Source organism: Poecilia formosa, unplaced genomic scaffold (assembly GCF_000485575.1).
Source record: "Poecilia formosa unplaced genomic scaffold, Poecilia_formosa-5.1.2 Scaffold430, whole genome shotgun sequence".
In the NCBI taxonomy this organism is placed as follows: domain Eukaryota; kingdom Metazoa; phylum Chordata; class Actinopteri; order Cyprinodontiformes; family Poeciliidae; genus Poecilia; species Poecilia formosa.
In genome coordinates this window covers 410,351-423,857 of record NW_006800369.1, presented here as the reverse complement: position 1 = coordinate 423,857, position 13,507 = coordinate 410,351, and the positions used below count along the sequence as shown (strand labels likewise).

At 35.2% G+C, this 13,507-nt stretch overlaps 1 protein-coding gene across 1 annotated transcript; it reads left to right on the top strand.

Annotated features, from left to right (window-relative positions):
• Positions 1–1,466: 1,466 nt before the first annotated feature.
• On the top strand, positions 1,467–11,186 carry LOC103155481 (rho-related GTP-binding protein RhoQ). Its single transcript, XM_016663586.1, has 3 exons — positions 1,467–1,661; positions 5,146–5,241; positions 6,496–11,186. Exons 1-3 carry the CDS (start codon positions 1,533–1,535, stop codon positions 6,655–6,657), a joined length of 387 nt encoding a protein of 128 aa, XP_016519072.1. The 5' UTR covers positions 1,467–1,532; the 3' UTR covers positions 6,658–11,186.
• The last annotated feature ends 2,321 nt before the right edge of the window (positions 11,187–13,507 follow it).

The following is a 13,507-nucleotide window of genomic DNA, read 5'->3' as shown; positions in this document are numbered from 1 at the left end:
GTCAGAAGAACCTTCATGACATATGACTTTTGGCATTCACAAGTCTATTTTTTCTGTCAAGTCTGAAGTCTTTCTCCACCAGCAGTTTTCTCCAAAAGTAAATTTCTAGTCTCATGTCTTCGAAAGATGCTAACGTTCCTCAAGAGAATTTCGAGTATCACTTCTTTATCCATGAGCCTCTTAAATGACAAGTCCAAGTTCAGTTTAAAATCTTTGTCCTCTAGTCTATTTCCAGTCTTACGTCTTTCTCACTCACTTTCTCACTTTGCGGCGTCATTTATAGCTTTTGTGTCCTTGTGGACGACAGGATTTGGTTCCTTCATCACACACAGAAAAACATCTGACAGCTTTGTACCGCCACAGCGCGCTCCAACACCCATTTGTTGCGACCGAGATGACATGAAATTTATTTTCCGTTCGTCTGTAAAGCTACACTTCACGTTCACTCTGGACCGGCCACCAGGCAGATGCTCCCTGGAGGCTGTCGTACTCCAGGCATCACAGCAGTGATGTTAAGGACACTTAAATTCACTGATTTTTATCACTGATGCTTATTGGCCCCCCAAAAAATTATAAAAACATGGACATTATTGTCAATTAATGATATCACCCCATGCTGCTAGCACTTAGCTTTCGTCAACAACTCAGAGGCGATGCGCAACATAAATAATCACCTGGCTAGAAAACAGTGTGCTAAATAAAAAAACATAATTTAATGAAGCTTCAAGGCCCCGAGAAATTTTAATAATCAAGGTACTCCAATCATTCGAGGAATCGTTGCAGCCCTAACTTTAACATCCGTCTGAACAAGTCAGTTAAAGTCCCTCTAAAAATTCTGTGAATGCTCAGTCCAAGTCCAGCCTCAAGTCTTTCTCTGGCCTGAACATCAATGTCACACAGCAGCACACCGTTTTAGGAAGTAATAATGGATGACTATGGATCAATTTGAAGTTATTCAGCAATGGAACAGTACAGTCACAGGGTCATAAGGAAGCTAATAAAAAGAAAAGAAAGCACAATTAATATCGATTGCCTTTTGAGGAGCGTTAACTGCAACTTGTGGTGGAAAGATGTTGCCGTCAGTGTTGTTTCCTTCATTGGTCCTGAGTGCAGCGCCCCCACAGACGAGGAGGGGAACAGGTCCTTTAAAGAGTTTGGTTTGTTTGACTCAGTGCAGTGTGAAAGGGAACCACAGCAGCTGAAAATATAACAAACGTTTACATTTTGGTCCCCAATCAGACAGAGTCTGCAGAACTATATGGTGTGAAAATGCTTTTAGTTTTCAGTGAGTACAGCACATCTGACACACAGCAGCTTTCTGGGACCGGACATTTTCAGGGTGGAAATGGGAAATTCACAAAGATGTCACTGTGGCTTTTAGTCAGTTTCTCATGGTGCTGCTGAAACAGTTTACTATCTGATGTTCAGGAACTGACATGAACGACCAAAACGTTCCTGGTCCCTGAAGGGCGACGTTGCATTTTGTGTCTTTGCAGGAGGACTATGACCGCCTGAGGCCCTTGTCCTATCCGATGACGGATGTCTTCCTCATCTGCTACTCCGTTGTCAACCCGGCCAGTTTCCAAAATGTGCGTGAGGAATGGGTGCCGGAGCTGCAGGAGTACGCACCCAGCGTTCCTTACCTGCTGATTGGCACCCAGGTCAGTGTTTTTCTTCCTGTCCAGGAGGTCAAGTTTTATTAAAATAAATTAATTTAACGATTATTTTAGTAATCGATTATTCTGATGATTAATCAATTAATCAGATAAAATAAATTGCCACATTCTGCAGATTTTTAATTCAACCACTTAAGCCTTTTTATGTAATATTAGAAATGTATTAAAAACATGCAAATAACTACATTTTTTACATGAAAAAATAAAAATGTTATTCCCTAACATGCAGTAACATAGCAGTACTTTAGTGAACATTGATCAGGGGCAGCAAACGATGAATCTGCAGCTAGAAATAGTGTTTGATATTTTTTAATCAATAATTTGATGAAACAAGGTGGATAATAGGATATTTTTTTTACAGAATTTGTACCGGGTGAAGCTAAAAATGACACTTGAGGAGAATATCTTGGGAAACAAAGACATTTTTTTTATCTTAAATGAAAAATGCATGTATTTATTTTGTACAGTTTTGGCTTAATTACTGCTCTTGGTGTGTTATTCTTTCAGCAAATGGCATTTTTTGAGTCTGTACTCCAGTCAATGATTAATCGATTACTAATTTAGTTGGCGATTATTTCAGTAATTGATTAATCAGATTAATCGTTTCAGATGAAATTTTTAGTAGTTTCTTTTAGCTGTTTTATATTGACTTTTCATTGAGTTTCTTAACATACTTTTCATTTAACTTTATTGTAATTAGTAATTTATGCAATTTTTGTTTATTTTTGGTTTTTAATATTTGTATTTTTGTCTCTCTATCACTGTCATCAACACAGTTAGGTTTATTCAGACTGAAGTTAATTTTAAATTTCTGTTTATTTCTCGCTTAACTCTGTTTTCTAAGTTATTTTCAATGCCTCCTGTGCTTTTTTTTCTTTTCTATGTTAACATTTTGTTCTGCCTTCGTTGTGTTGAAGTCCTCTACAAAGATTGATTGACTCCAAACCCCCACATCAAAGAGGGTTTGCATAAATTGCACAAAGAGTTTTTGCGTGCATCAATAGTTGTCCATGTGTTTGTTGTAGAAATGCAGATTACACAAACACTGCAGTTTTTTTTTAGTTTTTTTTGTTGCTGTAAATTACAGCAATGTGGTTTTATTGGTCTTTTACAAAACTATGATGTTTGATTTATTTTTCCATAAAGTAAAACAACAGACGGACATCTTTTATCGTTAGCCGGCGTGTTGGTCAGCGTTCCCCGGCAACCGAATGCCGGTGCAGCGGTGATGAGGAGGACGGAGTGGGTGTCTGATTTATGTCGTGTCAGCTGATGTTGTGCGCTCTTTTATCAGTCCCCATCATGACTCGTTTGCTGCTCTGCGGCTGTGTGCGCAGGCTGCTACGACATTTACGATGGAAAAAAGAAAAGCAGATGGAAGCTTTGATTGGAGACGGTTATTATCGCTGGTGAGGAGGTGAAAGGAGCTGCAGTGGATTAAAACACAGAGGAACCGCGTGGCTGGCTCTGAAATAGTGCTGCACAGAATCAGGAAGTGAAGCTGAGCATGATTATGTTTGAATTGAGAAATCCCAGTTTCATCTGCAGAGTTAAGCTTTTTGACTCTGCAAAATAAACCTGAGTGTGCTGCATCAAATTATGCTCAGATTATAAACCAATCACTCTCAAGCTGACAGAATCAATCTGGAGGATCAATTATTTTAATTTGCGTCAACAGATGTCTGTTACACCATTTAAGAGGAATAATCTGGTAATTCTTTTATTGTGTTTGAAAAATAATTGCACTTCAGCTAAAGATTATTAGTAAAATAAACAGGAATTAGTGGTAAAAATCAATAATTAAGCATATTAATAATCAACTTAAAGAGTAAACTCCAAATAAACTTTTTTTCTTGCAGATAAACTATCTAAATTGGCCATTAAGGGTGATATCTTTATGTTTCTGTGACATGTTTGTGTAAATTTGTTTAATTCTCCAATATTGGCCTTAAACCGCCTCAGTGCTGCCCTCTTTGGTTGAGCTGCGGCTACTGCAGTTGAATTTTCCTATTGGTTACAACAATCCACCTTCTAACATCAACACGTGAAAAGTTCTGCTTGATTTAACATCCATGCAGCGAAAGCCTGATCTGCTGATTATCTTTAAAAAATTAATAATTAGACAGTAAAAGATACTGTATAGGAGATTTTGTTAATTTTCTTATTTTTTGTAGAATTTGAAAACTGAATCACGTCTTGTTTTGTTGACGCACTCAAAGGGTCACTAATATATTTTTGTTGAATATGTTTGGATTAATCAATTAACAATTAGAGATTATAATAATAGGAGATTTTAAAAATATTTCTAAAATGTTTTTTTACAGAATTGAGTGAAGCTTAGACTACGCTACCAGAGGACGTCTGGATAGAACACATTTACAGACAAAAGTTTTAAATTTTTACCTTACATGTAAAATGTATGCATATTTTTGTACAGTTTTGACTAAATTACTGGTCTTAATGTATTATTCTTTCACCAAACAGTCTTTTTTAGTCTGGCAGTTAGCAATTAATCGGTTACTAATTCTGTTGACAATTATTTCAGTAATTGATTAATCATGATTAATCATTTCAGCCCTAATTTTAAGTAGCTTTTTAGCACTTTTGGATGATCTTTTTATTGATTTTCTTACCATAGTTTTCATTTGTCCTTACTGCAATTAGTAGTTATGCAATTGTATTTTATTTATTTATTTTTAATCTTCATATTTGTAATTTTGATTAATCTGATTAATCATTTCAGCTCTAATCCAAGCATGCATTCATGTCATTGTATAAATGACAATTTTACGTTTTAGACTCTAAACTAGACCTCTTGCAATAAGCAATACAGTAAATCAATTAATCACATGATAACTTAAAACAAACTCAATAATTTACATTTGCATAATTTATCGTTTTTCTCTTTTCTCTCTTTTTCTGCTAAAAACTTGATGACAAAAGCCTTCAGTCTGCTGCTTTGGACTCAACTAGACAGTTTTTCGATGATTAATTTTGTTTAAGGAGACTTCATAATTCATTCTATTTGTTGTTTCTGTTGTTTTCTTTATTTATTTTGGATATTTAAAATGTCTTCTAGTTCCAATAATAAAAGTTTGTTATAATTTGAAGTTTATCGATCTTTGAGAAAGTGCATTATATTGAAATTAGTCTTAAAACAATATTATCGTTTATCACAATAACTTGTGGGACGATTAATCGTCCATCAAAGTTTGTTGTCGTGACAGGCCTACTCAAAACAATCATTAATATTTAAAGTTAGGACTAATTATGCATTATTTCTCAAATTCTAAAGTAGTAAAATACAATCACTTTAATAAAAACCTTCCATCTGTTGTAGATAAAAAGGTGAAATCAGACGTTTTGTTTGCACAACATATAAATTGGTTTCAGGTCGAGCTAAATCTATTAGTCGTGTTATATTTGTTTTACTGGCTCGCTCAGACAAAAGGCTGCTAATATTTTCCAGATTGACCTTCGTGATGACCCCAAGACGATTGCAAAACTGAACGACATGAAGGAGAAGCCAATCGCTACGGAGCAGGGACAGAAACTGGCCAAGGAGGTTCGTATTGATCAACTGATGAAGGAGAAGCAGCTATGTTCAGTTTTACTGCATGTGGATTTGATGCAGGAATGTTAACATGCGAGTTTAATTTCTGGAATGTGACTTTTGAGCATTCTTTGCTGTAAAATGAGTCCAGGAAAACATTCCTGGTCAGTATGGACGTCCAGCAGAGTTCAGGGCTGCAGGATATAAATCCTAAATGTGGTCTGCAAAGAATTACCCTCTTAAAAATAAAAAATAAAAGATAATTATTATGAAGCTTCCTTCACACCGCCATGCATTTCTGGAAAACTGATTCCAAAATAAGGTGTTTTGATTTGGCCTAAAAGACATTTTTATTTAACTTCAAGTGTTTAAACAGCAAAATGGATTCCAGTAATGTTGCTATTAAACATTCAAAATGGAAAAATTAACCAAAGCAGGGGTTTAAAATTATACAAATTTTGCACATTCTGCGTATTTCTATTTAACCACTTATTTAAACAATATTAAAAATACATTAAAAGATGCAAACATGCAAATAATTCACTTCCTTTTTAAATAAGAAAATTTCCATTTTATTGCCTAAAATACATTAATAGCAATCTTCCCAGCAGTTGAGACTCAAATGGAAGAATAAAAATATGCTAAATGTATATTGTTTATAATATTTCCCCTTTAAAAGCCACAGAAAAACGAAATAATTTCTGACTGCTGCATATTTTAGGTCAGAGGCGTCAAAACAAGAACTTTTATCAAGTCAAAAGTACTTGTGAGTCAAGAAAACAAAGAAAACCAAACAAATAAAGTTGTCAATTTGTTAGTTTTTTGTACGTAAGGGATTCTGTTCATCGAAGATCAACAACGTTAGAAGGACATTTGCTGTGTGAAAAGATTGACATCCAGTTTTAAAATTCTTCCAGGCTCAATTGATCAGATGAAATCTGGGTTGGAAAAATAGGATTTAGGTCACTTTCTTCAGAAACCCATCAGAAACTCTCTATTTGGTTATAAAAAGACAAATACTTTGTGTTGAACTTAATGTTTTCCATACCAAAACTTATGTTGGTAATAATTTTACCCTGATTACAAATAAAAAGCCTCCATTTGCAGTTGGAGGCCACAAAAAATATGTCCAAGGGCCACAAATGGCCCCCGGGCCGCACTTTGAAAACCCCTGTGTTACCTTTACTACAGTTTTACCTGTGGAGTCGGCTCTTATTTGTTAAGAAATGGTAAAATTGTGACTGTGTCTCCTGTTTTCCATGTCAGATCGGGGCGTGTTGCTACGTGGAGTGCTCGGCGCTGACCCAGAAGGGCCTGAAGACGGTGTTCGACGAGGCCATCATCGCCATTCTGGCTCCCAAGAGGAAGAAGGGATCCATGAAGAGAAGACTGGGACCCCGCTGCATCAACTGCTGCTTGATCACGTGATGTGGCGGCTCCTCTGGATTCTTCTAGTGAAAGACCACAAACCAAACATGGACTAACGGCAAAAGATGGATAAAATGCAAAGACAAAAACCATGAGGATTGAGGGACAAAACAACAGCTAGCACTGGGACTCTTGAAGTACCAGAAGCCTCTCCTGAACTGAGAATGCCGTTTTTACCAAAGGAGCTCAAAACCCATCATTCTCTTCTTCTACAAGACTTTTGCCTCAAAAGTACCTTCTTTTATAACCATTTTAATAATTTTTTGTTTGTTTCTGTCGCTGTATGCCATCACAGGAAAGACAAAATGACATTTCAGCTTTAAGATGAATGCTTAATTCATAAATATCTCTATTGTTTTTGGAAATAACTTTTAAGTTTATCTCCAAAATGATGGAAGAGAATAAGTTTTTAGCTTTGACATTTTGTCACGGGAGACTTAGTTTTACATTTTTAATTTCAAATCTTTAAATTCGGACGAATTGTGGACCTACAGCTATGTTATTTTTAAGGTTGTTTTGTAGTGTGGCATGCCAAAATACTCCGAGATAGAACGAAACTGAGGAGTTCACAAGAAAATGAAAATGTTTATTATCCATTTTTAGAAACTATATTATGTAGAGTTTATAAGATTGTATCACTAAATCAAATATCATCAAGATCATATTTTATCAGCTGATAAATAACTTTTTGTTATCATGCAGTAATTTGCTATGTTTTTATCAATTTAAAGAGAGAAATTGTAGACTAACTCATATATTTCCCAAAGAATGCACACCTTTCATTAAAGGGCATATATCATCATTTTTTCATATTTTTTTAAATATTTTTTAAACATTTTACATACTTCTTCATCAAGAATTGTGTTTAGAAGCATAAAATAAAGGTGAGCATATTATAGTTGGGAGCTCAAGTTTGAATTCAACAAATTAAGATTTATCAACCGATTTATCCAGTCAGGAGAAAAAATTTAGAGAAACTGTAACTTGAGTACTTAGCAAACCAGCACCCTACAAACGGATTTAAAGGTGATCTGTCCCAAGCCGAGTCTGCCTGTAATTTAATCCTGTTTCAAATTTCTGCTTGTGCCAATAACTCGGCATCCAGAAAGCCATAATTTCTGCTCTGGTTCAGACCCGTGTTGTTATTGTTCACAGGCAAGCATAAGTACGATTCTCCCAACAGCTGTGTGAGACCGTGGTTAAGGAAGGTCTCACTTTTCTCCATATAATCACTCTGTCAGAATGTTACTCTGAGGTCTCTCATGCCACTCAGACTCTATAGACCTTTCTGTAGTTAAGTTTTCCTACAACACTGTATTTTTTTTTGTCTTAAAATGTCACTTCAAGCTAATGCTAATCAAGGTAGAAATGGTAAAATACTGACATATAATCAGACTACGGCTATAATGAGACATTCTTTTCCATTTGGCTCAGACAAAAATAAATAAAAAAACAATTGCTAATGGCTACAAAGCTAATTCTGCCTCTAAATATCCAGAAAGATTGTTTATAGAAAAAGAAATCTGAGATTTACACAGTCTGTAGGAGATTTTGAATTACAACAGAGTATTAGGGCCATACTCAAAAAAAAAAACAAATTCACCAGAATAAAGTAATAAATTTATGACAACAAACTCATACAAGAATAAAGTCAATATTACTTGAAAAAACAAGAATAAAGTTGTAATAAAGATAATAAAGTCATAATATAGCTAGCTGTCCTAGCCAAAAGCCTGAACTGTGGATTATCTTTTAAATTTAAGATTTAAATAGTTTTAGAAGCACAGAGTGAAAAGTTTTCTGGCAGAACTTTTTGTGGGTGAGAAGCAATCTCTTCTTTTTACTTATTTACTTCCACACTACTGCATAGATGACCTTGAATCCTAAAGCCATCCTCTGTTTCAGTATTTCCCAATTTTAGTTTACTCAAAAAATAATTTGTTTGGGAAAATTGCGTATCAAAATCACTACTCCACTTTCGAAAACATTAGAATGCTGATTGTGATTTTTTTCTGTTTCATTGTTTCATAATTTTTAGGTTTTCTGCCTCTAAAATTCGATGATATATGCCTTTTAAAATCATCTGGCTACTATGACCCAATACTGTCTATGGCACAACAATGAAGCACAGCTGCTGCTGCTCCATTTCCCAGCACAACAATGCACATTCCCTGTGCTTTCCAACATACCCATTGTCCCAGGAACAGCTGTCTGAAGCACACAAGATGCACATGGTTCTGTCAGGCACAGCAGGAATAGCACACCATGTCAGCAGGAACAATCAGAGGTTCACTTCGCCCAAATCCTGCAACAATGTCACCAAATACAGTAAAGACACTAATTAAAACAGTTCTATGTCAAATAAAATGATATTTGGTTGCCTTATAAGCTGATAAGTTACAGTTTAAACATTTAGAAACCTATATATACAGTAACATTTAATATATTATTGAGCTAGCTTCAAAGATAAACAATCACCACCTTTGGATGAATACCAGGGTTTCACTAGTATTTACCTAAAAACTTAGAGCATTTAGCTCCTTGCCTTAGCTTACTGAAAGAACTGACAAAGCAAATGTTAGCTCTGTTAGCACCAAATGATAGCTATCTAGCTAATCAATACCAACTCAGCTTAATTTACCGTATGTTTTAAAATGTAGCTGACAAAGTTATGATGTCAAAAGACTCTATAAAATGAAGATATATTTCAATACATAATATCACATTAACAATGATAACCAAGATAAGTTAAAAGATAAGGGTTAGCATAAGTACTGGTTAGCACTTTGATTTGGAAAAACAATGCTTTCTTTGTTCTTATAGGTTACAATTGTTTCTGGCTAAAAGATAAACATCAATCTTTGAGGTCTGTCTTTAGTTTTACTTAGTAGAATGTTCTCAAACTTCACTAGATCTTCTAGGTTAAATAAGGAATGGCCGTCTTGGGCTTGTGCAGTGGCTACACATACCAGTCTGAAATTGCAACAAGTAGCCACAGCTTCTCTTCACATACTGTCATGGCATTGCTCTTGCTAAAAAAAAAAACTCATCTCATGAATCAACTGAAACAAACAACACATGTTGTCCTCCTTTGCACATGGAGATTGGTATGCTCTCCAAGTTCGGGAGATGTGAACACACCTCCAAATTGCGTATATAAACATTTCCTCTTGCACGTCAAGATTGAAACTGTTGGTGGAAGAGCAGAAACCTCCCAAATATTTAGAAAACATTAGCAAATTGTGAGGATCCTTCCTAATGCTAGAATTTCTGTAATGGTAGAATAGAAATAGGAAACAGAATGGGCACGAAAGCCGTGTTCTGAGTATTACATGTGGAGTAAGGTCGTTTTTCTCACACAAATGAGATTTTACAAATTTGCAACCATTCATTGACACTATCCTGTCTTAATTTCCTTTGGAAATGGCATAAAGGAGTCCAGTTGCAGTTTGTCAAGCTCAGCTTGTCGACCAACAAAGATTCAAAAAGGTTCTGGTTTTAAAACTCACAATAGAGAAGGAGCCTAACTGGAACTGCTACCGACTTTTGGCCAAAAATAACCCTGTATTCCAGAAGCCTTAAAAGGATCCAACCAAATAGAAGAAGATTTCAGTGAGGAAGCCATTATTTGTTTGGTGCCATCATCATAAAACTTGTAAAGACAACTGCACAAAGAAAATAACACACATTTCCATGAATTTGGACACTTTTCTCATTCCATCAATCTAAAGTAGGCTTGGTGGCGATGAACTCATTGTTCAGGATCATGATGCATCAGTCCACCAACCATAGAAACATAGGGTTTAAACGGGAAAAACTGATTTATCAGCTGCTGTGAAAGAACATTGGAGAATAAAATCCAGGCCTCAATGAATTCAAGTTACCAGAAAACGCATTGATTTTTATGTTTTTGATTTGAAAAGACTGAATATTCTCTAACAGCAGTAATCCCATTTTATTTTTGTCAGTTGTTTGTTTGTTTGTTTGTTTGTTTTTTGCTTTTTATTGGTGTAATTGTAAGTCACAAGATTTAAATAGTAATCGAAAACTAATGCTTTAAAAGAATAGCTGGTGCTATCCAATTTAGGAAAGTCAATTCAACAGAATTTAGGCAGAAACAAAATGTGAACTTTTAGTGGAAACTTTAAGGTTGTTTTTTTTCTTGACCAGCCAAATATCAAAACGTTTGTCCCTTTTTATTTAAAATGCATTTAATTTTTCTAGCATTTTTAAAGACATTTCTCAAAGGTGCCAATTCTCCCTGTTGTTTTGTTTCATATGATTAACTAAAGCTTTAACGTTGAAGGTGCTTCTTCTCTCTGTCCCAGCCTGTGTTGCGTAACGGTCCTGTCAGCAGCGCTGATCACTGCACGAGGAGCGGCCGAGCCTCTCGGACAGTTTTGCTCGCTTTTGTCATGTGAAGGTCCCCCCTCTCCTCCTCAGGATCAAGGACCGAAGTGCCACAGCCAGCAATGCATTCTCCCATTGATGCTCCTCTTTTCTCAATAAACATGTTTCCTGTGTTAACAGTCTGGCTTTGGGTTTGGTTAATTCTGCAAAAGATCTATCAGCTTCAGGAAATGAGTGATTGCAACTTTTGCTGTGATGATTCCTGGAAGTGCAGATTTTCTTGTTCATAAAAAGAAAGTGGGCAGCAGTTAATTGGTGTTTTACTGATAAAAAATTTAAAAAGGGCTACTATATTTATAGGTGAAGTTTGCATGTTTTTCAATGTGTGCATTGGTTTTGGTTTAGTTAACTGGCCACTAATTTTGTGCAAAAACACAAAATTTGATCACGTACTTTTGTCTAGTTTACAGTGCAAATATCTTAGTACACTTGAAATAAGGCAAAACTAACCTACAAGTAACTTTTTAGCACAATATAGAAGTTTGTTCTAAGTCAACAATTCCTTAACATTACCTGCCTGTCCATTACAAATATGCACAAAAGTTTGTTGATTTTCTGCTAATGTTGAAAAAACACAATTTTGCATTTACGGTGTTTCCATTAAATAAGAAACACAATTAAAATCACACATAAATATCTCTGTTCACACAATAAGCCATTAGAAAACATCCAGCGCCATCATCGTTCTACCACTTCCTGGTGTCTTGTTTGTCGTTTCTGCCAGCAGTAACATCCAATCGTTGATCATGTGACTTGTGTGATGCAAAATGTTTTTCCATTGCAATTTTGAAAATTACACAAATTGTGTGAAATTACATGAAATTATACTAATTTAGCATAATACTAGCCAAAAAACCCGTCTCATCCTTATGCAAAAACATTTTATCAAAAAACGTGATCTTTTTCAAAATAGGTGTATTTTCATATAGTGAGATTGTTTTTCAAAATTTCAGTTGTGCAATTATATGATCAATGGAAACGCAACTTTAGATAAAAACAGAAGTATTACTTTCACTTAAAACAAAAGTGAAAAAACTCTGCCAGTCAGACTGGTACTTTTATTTATCAGTATTAATGAATTATTGACTTAAACAAGCTCCATGTGTTAATGAAAAGCTACTTCTGAGTTAGTACCCTCTTATTTCAAGTGTTTAAAGACATTTGCTCTAGAAAACAGACAAAAACACTTGGTAAGTTTGTGTTTTTTGCAGTGTATGCAGCTCCAATGTAAAAGTGGATGTTCTTGAGGTTCATGTGATAAGTGCAGTTTCATCATTTCTCTGACAGTGAGCAGTTAGTGCTTTGCCTCCTGTTTCGAAATTCTTGCTTTCACCATCTGCCTCAAACTCAACACTTCCTACATTGATATATAAGAGTGATATGCTGTGGCAGAGTGCATGTATCACGGTGTGCATATGATGTTTCAGTGCTGGAGCTTTCTTTACAACCCACACACTCAAACTGCACACCTGTTTTTAGGTTTCAAACGATCTTATCATCAGCTTGGTATAGTCAAATATTTCTGATGGCGACCTGTTTATTATTCCTATTTTGCAGGATCTCTAAAATAGGATTACATGTTTACCATGACAATGATAATTATAGCCTAACAGGTGGGCTTTATGAGATAATTGGAGCTCAGATGATGGAGTGTAATTACTTTGACCTCGGTTCTCTCATGTACCGCGTTAGAGTATCTGTGAATATAATTTTACAGACCACATTCCTGCATGTATCATGCAGAAGTAAGAGCCAGGTTTATGGTTGTTGAAAAGCATCAGAGGAAACTAATAAAAACATATCCTGCATTTACACTTTAGTTTTTTAAATTTAAAGAAGGGTCATTGTCAACTCCTCAGATTAATTTAGTAATGTTTGTTTATTTACAGTTCAAATCTACCATTTGGAAAGTTTCAATCACTTGTGCTTTTGAGTTTTCCTGTGTTTACTTTCTGTCCTTTCAACCAGAGCCGGCCCAAGGCATAAGCAGTGTGTGCAGCTATGTATGACCTTTTCCTAGGCGCTGCAGCAAAGTTGGGTAGTAACTTTTATGAAAAAAAAAATAATAATTTTAGGAGTTTCTCACTACGCTGTACTTTTTACTTTTACTTGAGTAACTTCATTATGAAGTATTTCTACTCTTACTGGAATTTTAACCAAAAACTCACCAGACACAGACACACACCTGCAGTTTCTAAGTTTCATAAGTTTTTTTTAATGAAAGAAACTAATTTTGAAAAATGTTCTTTTGCCTGATTTTGTTATTTTTTTGCTATTTATATGAATTATTGTCATTTAAGTATGAAAAACATAATTTGATTACATGTAGCAAATTAACTCAGTTTTTTAAAGTTGGAGTTCCATTCTCTTTTTTCAGTGTAGGCAGATGAAAAATAGTCTTCTGGCTAACTCTGGCACAGTTACAGAATTGCTATTAATA

Excerpts from the sequence above, each read along its gene's own strand:
- LOC103155481 (XM_016663586.1), top strand. The coding sequence starts at position 1,533 with ATGACGGATGTCTTCCTCATCTGCTACTCCGTTGTCAACCCGGCCAGT. Across the intron at positions 1,662-5,145 it reads ACCTGCTGATTGGCACCCAG|ATTGACCTTCGTGATGACCC; the intron begins GTCAGTGTTTTT and ends AATATTTTCCAG. Across the intron at positions 5,242-6,495 it reads GACAGAAACTGGCCAAGGAG|ATCGGGGCGTGTTGCTACGT; the intron begins GTTCGTATTGAT and ends TTTCCATGTCAG.